Here is a 19,359-nt window from a genome sequence, read left to right as displayed (position 1 = left end):
GAGGGTATCGAGGCATTTGCTGCCTAAGCAGGCTATGGTATGGCTGTGTGGGTGGAGGACGTGGGCCGACACGGAGACGTCAGCCTCACGGAGCGTCTCTGCATGTCTGTATAGAAGGTTTTACTCACACTGTACTAATACGCTAAGTCAAAGGCAACTGAAAAGCCTTTTTTACCTTAACTTGGGAGTCATATGCTAAATTTGTTCGTGTTATATCTGTGTTCACAGCAGGGAAAAGTTCAGTGGAATAATTCAACTATCATAAAGCTTTGTTTTCCAGCCAGACAGTTAAATGGAAACAGTGCTGCACGGTTTAGTTACTGATTAAGCCACACATCCATTAAAAGAACATTTGGATCAGTGATTCATTGATTCCAGCAACAAATTAGAGCTAAAGTCATGATGTTTTGCAGCACTGGAGGTGAAGATGTGGCTCTCAGCATGCCATGGAAACTGCTTTCACACATGCACTGAACTCCGGACATTTTCCAGGACATGTCGGACTGAGCCCCTGTGTGAATACAGCTGGAAAATTCCCAGCGAGCCGGTGGTCGTGTTGGTGATGTTTCTAACAGGCGAAACTGGAAGAACATCTCAGGGCAGAGATACAGACTAAGATGTCAACTTAGAAAGACAATGAGATTCAAGAACATTCTTAGAAAGGCAAACTCCACACACAATATTCCTGACATTTTCAGGAGTTCGTACAGTTTTGCTAAGGTTTCGAACTATTTTGCCTTTGCTTCTGATGAGTAAGAAATGTGCTCATGCAAAGGATTTAAAGCAAATTCTTTTCAGTTTGAATTTTACAAGGTATTTTCCTATAAAACCCAACATAAAAGCAAAGGTTCTCAAAGGCTCCATTCTGTCGTCATTAACGTCTCCAGATATCTCAGCGGGCTCAGGACACCTCTGACCTGTGGGTTGGGAAATCCCGCTCGCGTCCCCGCTCTCTTTGATCAAGTCGTGTCCACGCTGACCTCATGGGCTGCGTGTGTGTGTGTGCTCGTGTCATTTCTCGCACAGATCGGCCTGTGATAGTGGGTGGTTTTGTTGGTATGCAGACATCCAAAGACAAATTGTGCCCGTCCAGTGGCGGGACGCAGCCTCTCTGATGAATAGGACTTTCATGGCTGTCCATTATGTCTGGAAGTCCATCATGAGTCACTTGAGACGCATCCTAAACATCCTCTCTGCACAGTGGACCAATTTACTCAACTGCGCAGACAGGAAAGCAACAACTATCAACACTCGTGCAACAGCACTGCATGCACGTGTCACAAACCACATTGTAAACAAACACAGGCGGTCACACCTACACAACAATTTAATCCACACTGTGACCCATGTAATGCATCAAGAGGAAGGAAAGCAACACAACATGGATGCATAGCTGCCCTTGTGTTTATGCAAACAAAGCAGACAGCAAAATCTTTTGCTGCTTTACAGTTTTGAGTATGTTTGACCTCTGCACTCTGACCTCTAATAGTCTATCCCTGACCTCCATGTTGTGTGTTTTGTGTGTGATAGGGTGGGAAGAAGCACAGCGGCCCCTGCGGAGGAAGAGACTGCAGCGGAGATTGTAAATGTTTCCCAGAGAAGGGTGGCAGGGTAAGTCCTAAACTCCAACTACTGTTCTAACTAGCACCGTAAACGTGCCGCTCTATTTCTCTCTCCTTCTCCCTTCCTCTGTGTTAACCAGCTCTTGGTTTTCTCTCTGGAATATACCAAATAAGGCCATGATCGCACATGATGCTTCCTAAAACCGCCTGCAAACTGTATTAATATCAATAACAAGGAGACTTTTTCCAAATTTCTCTGAAAGGATCATCCTTTAAACCCAAGGAGAGCATCCAAGCTGCTTTGATTTATAATATTTATTCCTCCAGATTAGCTAAAGCTAATACTAAGTGGATGTTGTGTAACTATGAGAATGAACGTAATGATCTGTGCCTCATGTGAGCATTGTCTCTGTTACCACACAACTCATAGAAGCATCATGTCTTATCAGGCCCTTTTGTGGAAAACCAAAGCATCACAACAATGAACTATAAACATGTTGGTTAATGTGAATTTATGAGACCGAAGTGGGCATTCAGCCACGTGGAAGAATGCTGCCGAGACTAATTTTTCTGAAACCCTTATCAGACGATGCTACAGCTAAAGTGATGAGGTTCAAACCATTAACCTCAGTGAAAGAGGAGGCCCCAGTGGAGGGAGTGTGTGGAGTGTGGGAGACACATCAGCCAGAGCAATGACGGACAGAAAAAAGAGACGCCCCTGATGCCGGAGGGTTTTTATATCGGAGAGAGACAGACGTAGACTAAACACTCTGAGATAACAAATGTTGAGTGAGGGACTGAGGCTCTGCATGAATAAAACTGCTTTTGGCCTCACATGTGCTGTGGAGATCGTCTGATAGCGTTCTGATAGCTGGACTCAGGTTCCACACACTTAAAGTTTTGTTATTTTCAGAATCAGACAGACAACACTATACTCAGCACAAGCTTTAAATCGGGAAGTAGAGAGTTGGTTTATGGGTAATCTTAGCTCTCACATGCTTGTAGAGTGCAGGAATAAACATCTTCAAAAACTAAGCTACAAACTGAGCTTAGTTGTAACAGGTTGAGCTACAGAATATGTTGTTAACCATTTTGGGGGAGGTCAACTTCCAAAATAGATCTGACACCCTGGTATTCTTGCTTCATGCTTCAAATTTTTTTTTTCTTAAAACCAGACTGATATGGATTTTGGGAGGCCGATGCCGATACATATATATTTGCAGATATATATATATTTAAAAAGAAGTTGTTTGTAATTGAGGCTTGATAGTTTACAGTTTAACCATAAACCTTATTATAAATAACTATAAATAGAGAAGAGAAAAAGAAAGAAACACAGATAACTACAAACAAATATATAGAACTCCAAATAAAAAAAATACGATCTATATTTTATACATAAAATGTAAACATAAATGCAGATCTTTTCTGTGTCGTTCAGTCAGTACATTTTTTTTCATATCAACGCATATCAGCAAAAATAAATGCCAATACCGACATGTCTGTAAAAAAGCTCATATTTGCTGATTTTATCTGCAAACAGTTTGTTTTCACATATTTTTACTTTCGGGCCCAAAAAATTCAACAACACCTGGTAATTAATATGTAAATGTTGCATATACACATCCTTTGTCTCTGTGTGCATATAGAACATATGCAAATAAACTATCTTTATGTAAATATAAATACAAGAAGAGAACTGAATTTCATTATAAAGTCATCATTAGTCACTTAATCTGCTGTGAATAAAACCACAGTGATAAAAATAAAAGGAATGAGTGATCTAGGGAATATATATATATATAGTATATATACAGAACATTTAGTTTAACCTATTGTATGTTTTAAAGACAAATGTTCCACCGCAGATTTGACCTATTTCCTCTGTTTCTGTTATCACTTTAAAAAACTGCTCATAGGATCTATTAACATCTCAGTTTAATCTGTGTGATGTGGTAAAGGAGTGAAATGTTCTCTCAGAAACGTCTCGCCGACCCAAAGAACGGCTCCTGAGGGAACCATTCTTTAAAAGAAAATACTGAGGTGAAGACGGGATTGGTCTAGCAACTGTACTTTTGGCACGCAACAAGAATTCCCCCGATCAACTTTACAGTAGTCTGACCTTTGACTTGCACGCCTGCTATGGGTACAGGAAACCCCACAAGGAGGCACGGAGAGAGGAAGTTCCACATTCCACATCTGAAGGACACAAAGGTCCGATGACAGGGTCAGCGGACCACCTCTCTCTTCCTCTTTCTCGGCATTAACCAGATGTGAGGGAAAGAGTTTTGATAATTCAGTGAAGAAGTGATAATGACTGTGTGGAGCGAGTGAAGAGCTTTTTATTTGGCAGTCAGACCTCGACATCACTCAGGGTTTATCTATGAAAAAAAGAGATAAAAGTACAAAATGACTCTGGTCATAGTTCCAACATTTCTACACATCCAATGCAAGTTTATTTATGTAGCACAGTTCAACAGCGAGGCAATCGTGCAAGTGCTTTTGAAATATCTGATGTGGTAAAGATGAATTATACACACATTTCTCTCCCACTACAAATTTGCTATATTTCTAACTAATAGATAAGACTTTCCAAGAATCCAGACAATATGCATTTGTCTTTGTGTTATGTGCGTTAGTTGTGGTCTGTGATGTATTGCATTGCATCAAATCCCCCCCCCCAATATGCATTACCCAACAGATGTGCTTGTTTGTGAATGCAATGGAAACCAAGATGGCTTTTATCACAGATGTGTTCATCCCTCCGTCTCTCTTGCTTCTTGACTGTCTCCGGTCCGTCCAAATCTCTTCCCCCCAGAGGAGAGTCATGACGACGAACGCCTCCCTGGACGGATCAAACTGATCCTTCACAGCTGCCTGGATTTGCTGAGACCTGCAGCTGTGGAGATTAGGTGATGGTTGTTAATGGGTGGCTGTGGTCATGTCAGCATCTTGGTTTGGCTGCTCTGTGAGGTTGTAGGATTCAGTTGTTCCACCATGTCCACCAGTGGGAGATGGGAGAAGTCAAGTTGGAATCAGTATTTTTTAAAGCTGAAATCAATCAAACCACTATTTGTATATGAACGGTGTTTCCTGTTGTGATGAACTCAGTATTTCAGTGGCTTAAATCCCCGAAAACCCTCTGTACGCTGCCGGTTTAGCACCAAACAGCCAATAGACATCAGTGTTGGTAAACAGCTCTAATATACAAAGTTAGTGGCTCGCTGGTGAACATAGGTCGAGCCAGATATTTCCCTTGGTGGGTGGCGGAAACCAACAGGGCTTAAATGAGCGTTAACATCGGACTTCCATTCATGAAACGGCCAGAAACATGACTCCAAGTGAACGTTCATTTTGTTTTGGGTTGAAAATTCAAGGACACTAGCATATTCACAAACTGCGTGTCATATCAAATTCATGTGAACTTGATTTTTGGAAAACGTGCACAGCTTCAGATGACACACTTAGCGACTAGCTGGTGAACATTCCTAGAGCCAAAGATTTCCCTCTATGGTTGGTGGAGACCAAAAACTGGCAAAAATGAGCATGAACATTGGTCTTCCATTCATTTAAGGGGCAAGAAACATGAGCTACTGTTGCTTTGTGTCTGCTGGATGTGTAAATAAACTACTACTTGGCAACTTATTCTCTGTAACTTTAAAAGGGGATAATATGTCAGTGTTGTGTTTACGGCTCGTCATGTGACCCCCCAGTGGCCACAAAATCATTTAATGCCAAAGAGTTTTTTTTTCCATGCAAGATGAAAATGTAATACATGATGGAAAGGAACATGAATTATGTTCCAGTGGACAGAGGGTCACACAAGGTACTTTGTGAATGAATGCTAGACTTCATGTGGTAGAACAGGCATCATGATACAGACAGTGAGACTTTGAGTGGATTCAAATGACAGAGACAGACGGAGAGAGCGTGAGAGAGACAGGAAGAATGAATTGGATTGTTTGGTGGGGGCTAAATATGTTAATTCCACTGGTTTTCTGCTTTGGAGGGAGGGCAGAGATTTGGCAAGCCGACTCGCTGGCCCTACCACCCACTGCCCCTGACAGAGAAGTCGCACAGAAAAAAAACCAAGCTGCCTACAGCATACTTCATAAAGTCCTCATTGTTCTCCTGCATTAGTGGTGGATTGGACTCCTCAGATTGGAAATAAAAAGGCAGAACAATCAAGTTGAAATTGAATAACGACTAAATCAATTAGGCATACAAAGCATCTGAAGTATAGTTCACAAAAGTGCCATTTATAGCTGAAGGGAAAGGGCACAGTTGTAATCGCACAATAGAGTTGGCTCCTTTACGAAGAAACTGCAGAGCGGTCAAAGATAGAGAGGATGATCTCAGGTGCTGTAAAAATAGCCGACTCAAGCATGAAAAATCAATGAGAGCACGAGAAACTGAACACAAGCTTCCCCACGTCCTCACCAGAAAACATGTTTAGGAGATCAATGCTGTCTTTTGTTGCTGCCGGGAGTCTCTCTCTGTCCTCAGTTCTCAGAAACGGGGAGTGGCGCCCGGGTCGTACTGGGAAATAGAAACTTTGGATTAACGAACAGTAGCGTCCATCAGCATGAGCTCACTGTCCCATAGAGTGGACAAGCAGAGATAAAAACGCATTGAGAGACAGATGATGTGTTCGGGGGAGAAAGATAATGTGGGTGTGTGTGTGAAAGTGACGATTTTAATCACCATCGCAGACACTGTGCAGATGGAGATGCGCTGGCCTTTCCACCCTGGGAAAAGCTGCCACAGCTGATGAAGAGCAGGAAGTGACACACGTCTCAGGAAGCTGAACACAATGACACTCCACTGATCTTTTTTTAATATGGACAGTCCCTGTTTTTGTGGGAACAAGATCGTCTGTGTTTGGCCGAAGCTATAAATGGCAAAGATTTCCTTGTTCCATGAAAAACAAGCCAGACATACCTACATTCTGAATCCAGTACCCATGACTGTAATGTACTTTCCTGTCTGCTCAAGGACAGGATAGCGGCACCGAGAGGAATGCTGTACGTTCATCAAAGACATCAAAGAGTTGAATATATGTTGTTTGCACTGAAGGATGTAAACTCTGTATCGGTGGGTTTGTTGAGTTTTTACTGTGCTTGCACGACCGTGACCTCTTCACAGTGAGAACATTTTACAACCCCTCCATGTATAAAACCTTTTCTAAGCAAATCCTAAAACTCGCAAATATGTGACATCTATCGAATAATTCCATAAATCGCTCCATCTGTTTGTATGTGACTCACATAGCTAAAAAACAATTCATCTTACCGGCTTCACACTTGAAATGAGTATTGTTAAGGGTCCAAGGAAGTTCAGTGTTGAGTTAAGTGCGATTTGGACACACGATATGATCAATATTAATACAATTTGAATAAATAGGTGACCAGTGCTCGGAAGCTTTACTGAACTTTTGAATAATTGGGTTAGTGATATACTGTGGTGGTGCAGTTTCAGCGGACTGAGTCCCGCAATCAGTCATTACGTGCCCCAGCTCAATTACTGCAGGCCACTTTTACAGTTTCAAAAAGAAAGCTGCAACCAGCGTCACCACAGGTCAAGTAAACAGCCCATTTCAAACAGGAAAGTTTACAGCGGGGACTGCAAGAGTCCATGGAAAAGCAGGAATTTTCCCTTTGTCCCTGGTGAGTTTCTCAACTGACAGTAGTGATATGCATGTGAAACCGACATCATGGCCCCTGCATACCCTCTGGAAGCTGTCTCAATGTGCCCAACTGTGTGTATTAAATAAACTCTCTATAACTCTTGACCTTAAATCAGGTTGCGCTCCTCTGATTGAAGCTGCCTCTCCGTCAGCGGCCGGTCATGATTCATCTCCTCAGATAGAAAGTTTTAGTCTGACAGCAGAGGAGGACTGATACCTTTTTGATCTGATTTGTTCGCGGTATCACGGCATGTCAGTTTGCATTAGGGGCTTGTTGTAGCTTCACATGTCAGTGATAAATGATTTATAACGACAGCTATAAGTCCCTCATCTCAAAACATGCAAACCTGATCTCTACCCTGACTCCGACCTTGACTGGGCCTGTCAAGGAACAACTATCAACTGTGGAGTAAAACTTTAGAATAAAAAAAGATGGTGCACGTGAGTGTGAGTGTACGGGAGGGTGGGAGGTTACAACCCTGCTGCTTTCACTAAAACTCTCAGCCAGAAGGATATTCTTTCATTAGGTTGTTGGAAAGAGGAATTCTGCGGGGATCATGAGCTGGCTTTGTCCTGTGTGAAAATTAAAGCTGTGGAGCAGTAGGACATGTCTGGAGAGGAGCTTAGACAAACAGACTCTCAGCAGCTGTTTGTGTGTGTTAACGCAGCCCAGTGATGATGATGTACAGTAACACACACAAGATGGAGAGAAGCATCATTGGTGGCTGTTGCTACAGGTCAGAGGTTTTAAAGACGTCTCAGCCACTGTGTGAACCTGTTAAAAGTTATGGTTAAAGACATTAAAGTCAAGCTTAGGAGAAAGTCTTTAATAGCCCGTTAAATGTCCACACCTCACACATTCCTCATGTGGTTTGTGTGGCTTCACTCCTCCACTCAGAACTATCTGCCTACTGAACACACAGATCAATGAGCAAAGAAATTATAAGCACCATAATCCCAAAAATACATTTTGGACAGGGGTGCAAAGAACTTTTTAACAGTTCAAATTGTTCTAAAAACAGCAAGTAAAAGCAAAACGATGCAACTTTTTTACCTTAAATTACAAACTGACCTGGATAAGAGAGAATGGTGCCCCTTTCATTTCCACTCTTTGCTGAGCAGGTCCGATCTCCTGTGACAAGTGTTCAACTGACCGATGGTAACATCTTGAATTGACAGAATCAGGTCCAGCAAGTTCAAGAGTGATGCTGAACTCTAGATCAGTTAAAAAGGCCTCAACACATTGATAGACTTTGTCTTTTTCTTTACATGAAAACCACTTCAAGTGGCTGCAGAGGGCGCTGTTGCTCAGTAAAAATTGCATAGTGTCGCTTTAAAATTAGGTTTTAAACAATTTCACGATTTTTATAAGATCGATAAACTGTTACCTCATGCGAAAATAATCAATATATCTACTTTTTTGACAACTTGCAGGCTTGATAACAACCTTTAAACACAGCAGTGTGATCCATTTAAGTATCGTAAAGTTGTTTGGAGAATCTGTTCACAAGCAGTTATATGTATTCACACATCCAGCTGACACACAGCAACATTTACATTTATTCTGAGTCATGTTTCTGACAACCTGACAGATCCAAGTCGGATTTTCATGCTGCTTTAAGCTCTGCTTTGGTATCCACCAGTTCCTGAGAAAAATATCTGGCTCTTCAGCTGTTAAATGCTCCAACAACCAGCCACAGAATCTGTCCGTCTGCTGATTGGGGCTGAGTGTTGGAGTTTATCGAGTTTTTTCTGAAAACAGCTGCCTGCTGCATCTGGAGACAACATCAGTGAAAATAGTGAGACGAGAGAAACATGATGACAAACCACAATTCACAGAGGGTAGATCTGCAGAGTAGGTGATAATTTGCTGTTATTTCATCACTAGAAGTAACTTTTCCACATTTTCAACCAGCATAAAGGTTTACATTATTTCAGTTTACAATTTTTGTTTCTTATGTGAGAAACAAACCTTGCTTGAAAGTCAACAAACTATCAAACTTACTCTATAGTACAGCTCCACTTAACTCAGAAAACTGAATGCTACGATCATATTTCTCCACTGACATTTTCATCTGCCTCGATTATCAAAAGAAATTCTTTTCTCCGTCCCTTTCTCTTTTTTTTCCATAACAGTGAAAGCCGGGTTTGACCCTCCGTCCTGCACCCATCTGTGGTCGGACTTTAAGAGCCTAATAAAATGGCTCGCTCTCACATTTTAAGGTGATGGTTGCGGTTTGGGAACAAGAGGACTATTGTTGGTGTGGACAAAGGAGCATCTCTTTTTAAAATATACGATTACACACACACACACACAAACACTGGGTAACATGCACAAAAAGTCCTATATTATTACTAAAGATGAAGTAATTGTAAAGTGCTTAGGAATATTTATCATTTGCTAAGACAATCGTAGCTTAGCAAATTTAACTAGGAATATCAGGTCTGTCAAGTTTTGGATTTCTTGGATTGTGTGGCACTGTGACGGGAGCGATACTCAACAGTTTGAGGGTTTGCATCTTTTCATTTAGCCTGCACAAGACCAAAGACGACTGGGTTACATCCTCTTCGTCTGCTGAAACGTAATCTACAAATGTCAGCATGTCTGGCTGATAAACCTAACGTAGTAATGTAATCCAGTTATATGTGATATTTCCAAGGCCAGGGATTTTATTAGCCAACAAAAGCTTTTGTGAGGTTACATGTTTTATTAAATAAAAAAAACAAACATCCAGGAGTAATACAGCCTCTGTGTTGATGTGCTGTGGAACCCAGTTCTGGGCTTCATTACCTTGTCCATGGACATTTGGAATGAGACAGGCATCGAACCTCAAACCGCTCTTCCTCCTGAGCCACAGCGTGCGTAGTTTATACTTGTGTTGCCTGAGAGACATTTGTTTAAAAACATCTTAAGTCGTCCTCTAAAGAGAATTGAATGTACTTGACCATGAGAGTGAAAACAAGAGGAAATCTTGATTTTGATTATTTCATTAGATATCCCAGAATGCCCTTTTGTCCCCTTGACACTGTCATCATCATGTTATCCATCCGACAGCAGGAAAACTGATGATGACAACCAAGTTCTTCAGTCGACCTTGTGTGTATTTTGGTGGTAGACACTGGCCTTGTTGTTATCATCTGCAGCCTGACTGTTATCGTCAGGCAGAGAACATGGCGTGAGGGCAAATTTGCCCTCATGCCATGTTCTCTGCCACGTGTTCTCAGCCACAACGTTTAAACATTGTGGTCTGCAGATTGTTGCCCCATGGCTCTCTGAACTTAACCACACTTTGTCTCATTTTGGTCACGGAGAAATATGGCTGCGAACACCCTTTAAATAAACAAGCTGGAACTGTTTCATCAGTTCAATCCATCTCCCTGTCAAGGAAAAACACACACAAACACCCAGCATGTTTTCCATATCTATCATATGTGTCTCAGTCTGTATTCCCACAATAGGAAAATTGGGTAAATAAGGTGTTCACGCTGTTCCTCCTCTGGGACGTTTGGATTTGATTTGTAGGCTGCACTCAGGAAATGTTCTGCTCCACAAAGACGATCCTCAGAGTAGGAAAAATGTGACCAGAGCTTTGGGTCACCACAGCAACGGCATGTGTTCCCCATCAGGCCTCGTTGTGAAATCTACATCGGGGGGGTCGGCTGCAGAGGAAACAATTAGATCTCCTTTAAATCCTCTCATTTTTATTCCACTTATATGAGGAAGGCATGTTTTCAGTGCAGAAGTTTTTTCTCAGGAGCAGAGACGAGGTCTCTGGGAGCAATTGTTTCCAATTTTGGTAAAACACCATCCCCAACTGACACCATCTGCTGCTTACTCAAATTAACAATAACAACTTGATGTAATTTATGTACTCAAGATAATCAACTCATTCATTTGCTCAGTAAACCATACACATGCTTGGACCTTTGCCCTGATTTGCTCCCTTGCAAACGATCAAGGAATGTGTATCGCAGCTGGAGGGACAGTGGGTGCTGCATCGCCATGTGGGAAAATGTCTTCCAGATTGGCAAAGATTGGACCATGGGCCGGGCCAGCTGGATGGGTTAGAGGGTGCAGAAAGAGACCTTGAGGATTATGGGTATCCCTGACACTAATGTGACTGGCTGAAGTCCATGGCAAGAAGCACCAGTGTCACAGCTGGGTATTTGACTCTCACTTTCCAAACACGGGTTTTCCCCATTGCTGTGCGTTGTTTTATTTTTTTCTAACCATTTATAAAAGAAAAGGTTGTAAAGAGCAATGTCGACTCGAGCTGAAATTTACAGTTAACAGTTTTTATTACATGTTAATCCATTGATAATTTTAAGTCATGAACGTAAACTGTGTGGCTGCAGGGATAACAGTGTCGATCGAGACAAAAATATAGAAACAACAAATGAATGGACGACCATGGGATTTGGTTGAGATCAGGAGCATTTCAAGCAGATGAGTTCAGGGGATTTTGACCAGTCTCCTGTACACAACTGATAAACGGTCCATGTGGAGACTAAAGGAGGCAGAACACATTAACTGAAATGCATCGCTTATCTTATATTGCCTTTTCAGATGGACCTAAAACACCTACGTATCACAGTTAGTGTTTTGTGACTTGTGCGATCAAAGGAACCAGTCAGACTCTAAACAGTGTACATCTGCTGTCAACACCAGAAGCCCCAAAATATTGGACGTTGCCCTCAAAGGCTATTCCTCATCAGACAATATAGCCAATGGGCTGCAAGATTGATTATCTGCTAATAAACTCGGGCTATTAATTATTTCAACACTAAAGTTATTATTGTTCTATTTGCTGACAATTAGTGATCATTAATGTTTTTAAGGTCATTTTTATCAGTGAAACCATCTTTGGGTCAAAGTAACAAATCCTAATGTAAAATACAAAAAAACAACGTTCTCTCATCTGCCCATTGCTGCTGCGTCCGCTCAAACAGTTTCACACCATATATCATTTACTGCACATATTTCTGTGCCCTGGGGTGTGATGTTCAATGTCAGAGAACAGTTTGTTTAGGAAACTGAGTTTTCCTCTGTGGGCCTTTTATAAACACAAAGACACACAGCGCTCTGGGAGATCCACTGTATGGAAAGTGTAATGTCATTAGATCGCAGTGATAAATGTAACAGTGGGACTATATTAGAGGCCGCACGCCCATGATGGAGCTCATTACGCACAGACATAGGCTCAGACTCACGCCGACACCCAACACGAGCTCACAGGTGGCTGGTCTCTGAGGTGAGGGCGACACCTCGTTTGAGACCTTGCGGCATGTCTCGCTCTTTTTCTCACACACATGCGCACACACACACACACACGCAAGCTGCAGCTGTGACCTGTTTAGACACACATGTGCTTGGACCACAGACATGAGACGCCTCGTTCCTCCGCCATGAGGCAATAGCACAGGTGTCGGACCCCAGAGACCTCTGGGATAGCTGGAGGTGCAAGCTGTTCTGTTCTCAGCCTGGGATCCCCCCCTCGAGTCTTGATCCTCAACACACACCCTCAATACACACACGCTCTCTCTCACACACTCACACACTCACACACACATCAGTCTAACCACTGGTCATTATCAGGCCCCCACGCTCTGGTCCGAAATACCGTCGGATCTCTGGCACATACTTCTGCACGTGCTCGGTGGGAAACGACATGTGCATGCAGAAATTAGCTTAGAGCCTAAACACATTAATGCTGATGTAAACTGGGCCAAACCACTGTGCGGTGAGCGTTTAAACAAAGAGCAGCAGATCTCCATGAGAAACAAAGCGAGGGGACAAACAAATCACTCCTGTTTGTCTGAACGTCATCTGTTTTTATCCCCGTAGTTCATCCCCTTTGCTTTCCCCGTGAGACATTTTAAGCAGATGAGTCAGAGGAATTTGTCATTGTGCAGCTGAGAATACTAAAGTTCAAGTGATGTTTCAAAAGAATATGGCCTCAAGGTTTGTTTCCATAGCAACAGAGACCGTTTTTCATAACTTCCTGTACCACCTGTTGCCTGTACGGCCTCATCGTCTAGGAGTTTTAGAAGCAGGACATTTTCTTCCGTCACGGCGTTCCAGAAGGTTGACCTCCCCGACCACAGCCAGGAGATCTAAACACACTAATAGATATCTAAACATCATCTACACATGTTTATTTGTTCTGCCTGATTCCTCCTCAGGGGCTTCCAGTGGAGGACCCTCTCAGTGCTTTACCCTAACCCCTTATTCCCCCTACCCCTCCAGGGGAGCTGATTCTCTGTTTCCCTCTCTGGGCTTCGGATGCAGATCCTCAGGAAATGAGTCCAAGAGAAATGTGTCCAAGAAAAATATTTGAGCAGGGTCGCAGAGCAGTGGGACCCAATCCACTGAAGCGTCTGAGGCCTGATGTGGGAGTTAGGAAGCGATATTTAGTGTTTATGTGTTGCACTTCTCCTTCCTGGCCCCTTCTTTTCCATCCTTGTTTCCTTTATATCCTACTTCATATCCTTCTTATCTACGTTCCTTCCTCTCTTCTTTCTTTCCCTAGGTTCATTCATTCCCTTTTGTTTTATCCCTTTCCTCCTTTCATAAATCATTCTGTAACACTTCCTCTCTTACATCCCCTTTCCACACCAACTTTTCCTTCCTTCATTTGTTCTTTTCTACTTTGCTTCCTTCCCTCCATTCCACTACAATGGAGCAATTCAGAGTAGTAATTGGCTTTTATGTAGTCTTAGAAATTAAACAATTGTATGGTTGTTAATTCTTTTATTGCCCAATTTAATTCAGTTTTTAAAACATTTTACAACAGTTTTATTAGAAACTATTTTCACGCCTCAGTGTCTGCGACAGCAAGTGGCTGGAGGCTTTATGTTTCCATGTTTGTCTGTTCATCCGTCTGTTCCATTCTTGTGAAGGTGATATCTCAGGAAACTCCTCTAGGGAATTCCTTTAAACTTAAAACGTTCAGTTGTCTCAAGGATGAACTGCTCAAAGGTCAAGTTCACTGTGACCTCGCAAATCTCTTTTGCCTTGTGAACAAGTTTCCGTAAGAACACCTCGAGAGAATCTTTTCAAATTTGGTAAACATGTCCATTTAGACTCACAGATTAACTGATACGATTTTGGTGGTGACGGGTCAAAGGTTTTTGGCTTCTTGAGCATAATATCTCAAGTCTGGTTAGATTTTGGTGGTCAAAGGTTACAGTGACCTCATATGAGTCTAGAAAAACATGTATTTGAAACTTCACTGGTTGTTGTAGGCATACAACCACAGGGTGGTAATTCTAGTTATTTTATGTAGTGTTTTATAGTGGAAAGGTGCTTTGGTATATATAAAGATTGATTTGTACTGTAAATACTCTTCAGTTACTGTCGTCACTCTTTCGACATTGCTGCAGCAGGCAGCTCACAGACACTCACCAGAATTATACGTTTATTAGAACGAGTATACATGACATGATGAGTGTTGTGTAAAAGCACTCAGGTGTTTCTGTGGGGGGGGGGGGCGTTCTCAGCTCCCTGTCCCACACTGATGACATCAAAGGTTAGAGTACACACCACATAGCATTGGTCCTATCTCACCACGATGCTTTGTGTTTAGATTCTATGTTATTTCTGAGGAGATGCAGTATATACAATCACTGGAGGGGCACGACATGTGGAACAGGAGGAATTAGCTTTGTTTGCAACAGAGTAAATACAGGGTTGAATATCCATGAAAAACAGAACTAGGATTTGTTCTTTTATTTAAAATGCCACTGTTATGGTTTCATCCAACACTGATATTTTCCTTGTATTCATCATTCAACCTTCCTCTGTTGACTTCCCACCTTTGAATTGAAGTTTTAATCTGTATCTGTTTCCCTTTCAGAGTCAAAATGTCATCTATATTTTTTTTGTTTTTGGCAGAGAGATGGAATAATGGAGGCGGCTTCTGGCCAGTTGTTTATTGATTTATTTTATTCCACTCTGAGGTCAGAGGTTTGCGCGCTGGGCTGCGTGTTCCCATCCTGTTCTTAGTGGGTCGTTCCCAAATCCGTTCACCCAAGGGACAGTCTGATCAAATTTATGGCGTCAGACGGGGGAAACTTTTAATAGATCTGTTATTTAGGAATGAGAAATGCAAACACACCCCCACGTACACACCAGGAGAGGAATATGCTTTCTGCATTTTATGTTGTGAAAAGCTGGGATTTTCTCAGAGATGTCTTGATAAGGGTGAGATGTCACGAGGGCACTTGGTCAGGTTAATGTTAGGATGATGCTGAAAGGAAACTGCATTGGCATGTGTTTGTTTTAGATTCAGATTTTAGATTTAGATTTATAATCCACATCTCACAGGGAGAACTTGTGTTTTGATTGAAACTGTTCTATGCTGAAAAGTTATATAACAAACTGCTAAACATGTTGATGAAATGAATTTTTATTAATATGTCCTTTATTGGTGTGAGCACTACAAACAAAATCCCATTTTACAAGAAAATAGCTGAAGATCCACACAAAAAGAGCAAATTATGTGAGAAAATATATTGTCTGGGCTATTCAGGTGAACTGACCCTTATATCTTGTTTGTCCAACATTACCTAATATATAAAACCTGAACCTCTGGGTTTTAATATTCAGTTGTAAGACGTCAACCTCTCCGGACCTTGTTTACTTTCAAGATTTTGGTTGAAATAAACTGTGAACCTCAGCCGGCTGATGGGCACCAGCTTTCTCCTCATCTGGAATCTCCCATGTCAAATTTAATGTCCAACATTCTCCGCACACATTCCTACAGCTGCAAAACGTGCAGCTGGATCATGTTGTCAGTGACGTGTAAGATATATGAAAGAAGGGGTTAATCCTTTAATATATTCAAAGGGGGCTTTTGAAAGGAAAAACAGTATCTATAGTTTTTAAGATCTTACATTCACCTGCCGTGAAAAACAGGCAACATTTTTGCCATGTCAGCATCTCATCATACGACACCTTGTGTGTGTGTGTGTGTGTGTGTGTGTGTGTGTGTGTGTGTGTGTGTGTGTGTGTGTGTGTGTGTGTGTGTGTGTGTGTGTGTGTGTGTGTGTATATGTGTGTGTGAGTGTGTGCATGTGCATGTGTGTGTGTGCAGTGTTTAAAAGACCTAAGATGAGGTGAGAAGTGATCAGCTAAAAAGCAGACACCAGTTTTCAGAGTGCTGGGGTTTCTATTTTTAAAAATCCACTTTCTCTTGTATATTCAGAGTCTAAAATTGGCTTGACTTCATGACCTGCATAACCAAGGTTGAAGCCAGAAGCTGAACTTGTGGAGAAGCCCGGTCAGCTGTGATCGTCTAGCCTCTGCCCCCCTCACTTCCTTCTCCTGCCCCTGTGACTTTAGTAGATCCGACTGCTGATTGACGGCTCACCGCTCGCCATTACCGAGCTCACGAGACACGAGGCTGAAGCTGTGACGTGAGCCGACTCTGACGGGAAGGAAAATAAAAGAGCCCAGACAGATACAGTTACAGAATTAAGCCAGAGGGAAGCACATGTCTGAGCTTCATAACCTGGTAAAGTCATGACCGGCCTTCGAAGACTCCCAGAGAAGAACTCAGACCTGAACAGACATGCATGTATGTGTGAGCAGTTTTCTTTTAGTGATTCTGAATCATGTTTGTTTGTTTGAAGATCACTCAACTTCCACTCATCTAGATGTCAGGTTCTCAGTCTCATGGTTTGTGCTCCACTAAATGACCATCCACCAGCTGCTATGTCACAATAAAGCTGCTTTTAGACGTGCACTGAACTCTGGATATTCTCGGAGGGGCTGTATGTGAGAACGCAAATGTCCGACTCGTTCACGTTCACATTCTCCTGGGTTTCTCCTGCTAGCCCCCTTGTAAAAACTGTGGAGAATGTTGGAGTGAGCCCATGTGAGGATACAGCAGGACATTGTCCAGAGAAGTCTCTGCGAGCGAGTGGGAGGCCAAAGTGAAAAAAACTTTAAAATAATACAAATATCAGGATGAAAACAACTTTTTGTCATCTCCTGTGACTTTTTCATAGACTTTTGGTTTCCACTTTATCTTCTCTCCCCCCCCAACATAATCTGTCTCTGGAGGTTAACATGTTGATTAGCCTTTGCCAGGCCGAGACGGGAAAAGTAAAGAATACAGACAGACAAAGGAGGGTTTGAATAGATGCGAGGAGTTTAGGGAGGGCAAGGAAACGCTGTGTGGAAGTAGTTTGAGCAGATAAGAGATGGGAGTGTGGAGGGAAGAAGGAAGTGAAGCTGTGGAGGACTGGTCATTAAAGTGAGGGGAGGACTGGCTCAGGAGAGAATAGAGGAAAAAAGGAAATGACGAGTTGTAAAGGAACAACAGTATTCCAGCTGTATACCTGTATGAACTTTATGGAATCCAAAGGTGCACATCTACCTTTACGTTTCAGTGTTTACAGTTTAGATCCAGGATGTTTTCTTTGACCAGTATGCACATGTCCCCCATTTATCAGCTACATAAGGAGCCTGGTATTTATCAGACCCCGTGTTCAAGCCATGCAGAAAGTCAGCAGTGGTACATACTGAACCATGAAGTGCTCTAGACAAGGATCTCTTATGGAGTTAACACACACACGCGCACACACACACACACACACACACACACACACGGTTTCTTTCTTTTGAATAACATCACTCCACCTCGCTCCTCTCCTCTATCACTGTATATTTAACTTCTCCCTCAATGTGAATTATTATAAAACTATTAATTTGACAGAACCATTTGTCTTTTAAAAAGTGAGTCCACTTGATTATTATCCTGTCAATGAGAACGATGTGTTTGGGCCGATACTTGACCTTACTTCACGTGTCTTTTTGTTAACAGTAGCATTTAGCTCAAAGAAGAACGGCTCAGTGCAGCTGCACAGAGCTCAACTACAGTTTCATCTCAGGTGGCTTTAAAACTCTGTCATACTGGAAATCCTCGATAATATTGTGAATAAATCCAGATTGTGATGTTATTCCTGCCTTGTGTAAACATATTAAGTTGTGTTTTTTTAATCTTTTTATTAATGGTAAATGACTATAACCAGTGTGGGGATACCATCTCCATTATGGGCAAGATATATTGTTCGAGGCAGATGGCCGCCCACACTAAGTCTGGTTCTGTTAGAGGTTTCTTCCAGTTAATGAGGTTTTTCTCTCCACAGTCACCAAAGTGCTACTCATTGTGGGAACTGTTTGATTTCTCTATAATTTTAAAGGTCTCGACCTTCTATGTAAAGTGCCTTGAGATAATGTATATTATGATTTGACACTATACAAATATATGTATGTTATCACATCACGTGTGAGCATCTAATCCACCTATCTGGCTGTTTTCATTTCTAAATGTACGAAAAACACAACACAGACTATAAAACACTCCCGTTGTTCATGTGGCGTTTGAGTTGTTTTCACAGGACTGGTGTGTGTCTGTTGTCGGAACCTATAGGCAGCAGCTGCACAGACAAAACACACACCTCCTGTTAATAAGCTATATGGGTGGCTTTTTGGCCCGAAACGCACACTCACACACACAGGACGCACAATCTGCCTAAGTGCAAACTCATCATTTGTATTTATCTAACACTATCTGCATCATAATTTGTCTGTGAGATTGTTTGAATTGTTATTTGACATTGTTTAGGCTCCCTGCTGTTTTATTAATTCCTTTGAGACCCCTTGGCTCGAGCTCCATATCACAAGGCCCAGAGAGCATCTCTGTCTGGGGACGTATAACCTCGCTGTGTTTGTTGGTTCTCACAGGAACATCGTCAGGCCCCCAAACCTCAAAGGTCATCACTATTTGACCCCATCAACCCCCAGACCATGAAAACACACAAAATTCCCATAGTATCTTTATCCTCACGTTTTTTTTTTTTTCAACCCTTGTCAACTCTGTCCATATTCTGTTTCCATCCCACCAACCCTTATCTGCTTCGTGCCCCTCGAGCATCTCCCCCCGGCCACGTGAATGACAGTAACACAAACTGAGAATCTGTGTGTGAGTGTGTTTAAATCACCTCTCAACTGGACATATCTAAGCTCTTTGCCCTCATACTCTTTTTTGCTCGGTCACTGCACCGATCTTACTGTTCTATCTGGTAAATGGTCTGTGTGGGTCT

General features: G+C 42.1%; 1 protein-coding gene across 2 annotated transcripts in view; it reads left to right on the top strand.

The window, feature by feature from the left end:
* col4a2 (collagen, type IV, alpha 2) overlaps window positions 1-19,359 on the top strand; it is a 56,973-nt gene that overhangs the window by 19,961 nt on the left and 17,653 nt on the right. For both annotated transcript variants that reach the window (XM_034575057.1, XM_034575058.1), the window contains exon 4: window positions 1,531-1,611. In XM_034575057.1, the coding sequence (XP_034430948.1) occupies window positions 1,531-1,611 (81 nt within the window). The remainder of the gene's footprint in view (window positions 1-1,530; window positions 1,612-19,359) is intronic.

This window comes from Hippoglossus hippoglossus, chromosome 21, assembly GCF_009819705.1.
Source record: "Hippoglossus hippoglossus isolate fHipHip1 chromosome 21, fHipHip1.pri, whole genome shotgun sequence".
NCBI classification, from domain to species: domain Eukaryota; kingdom Metazoa; phylum Chordata; class Actinopteri; order Pleuronectiformes; family Pleuronectidae; genus Hippoglossus; species Hippoglossus hippoglossus.
Note: the sequence above shows the minus strand (reverse complement) of the source record. Positions and strands in the feature narration are given on the sequence as shown.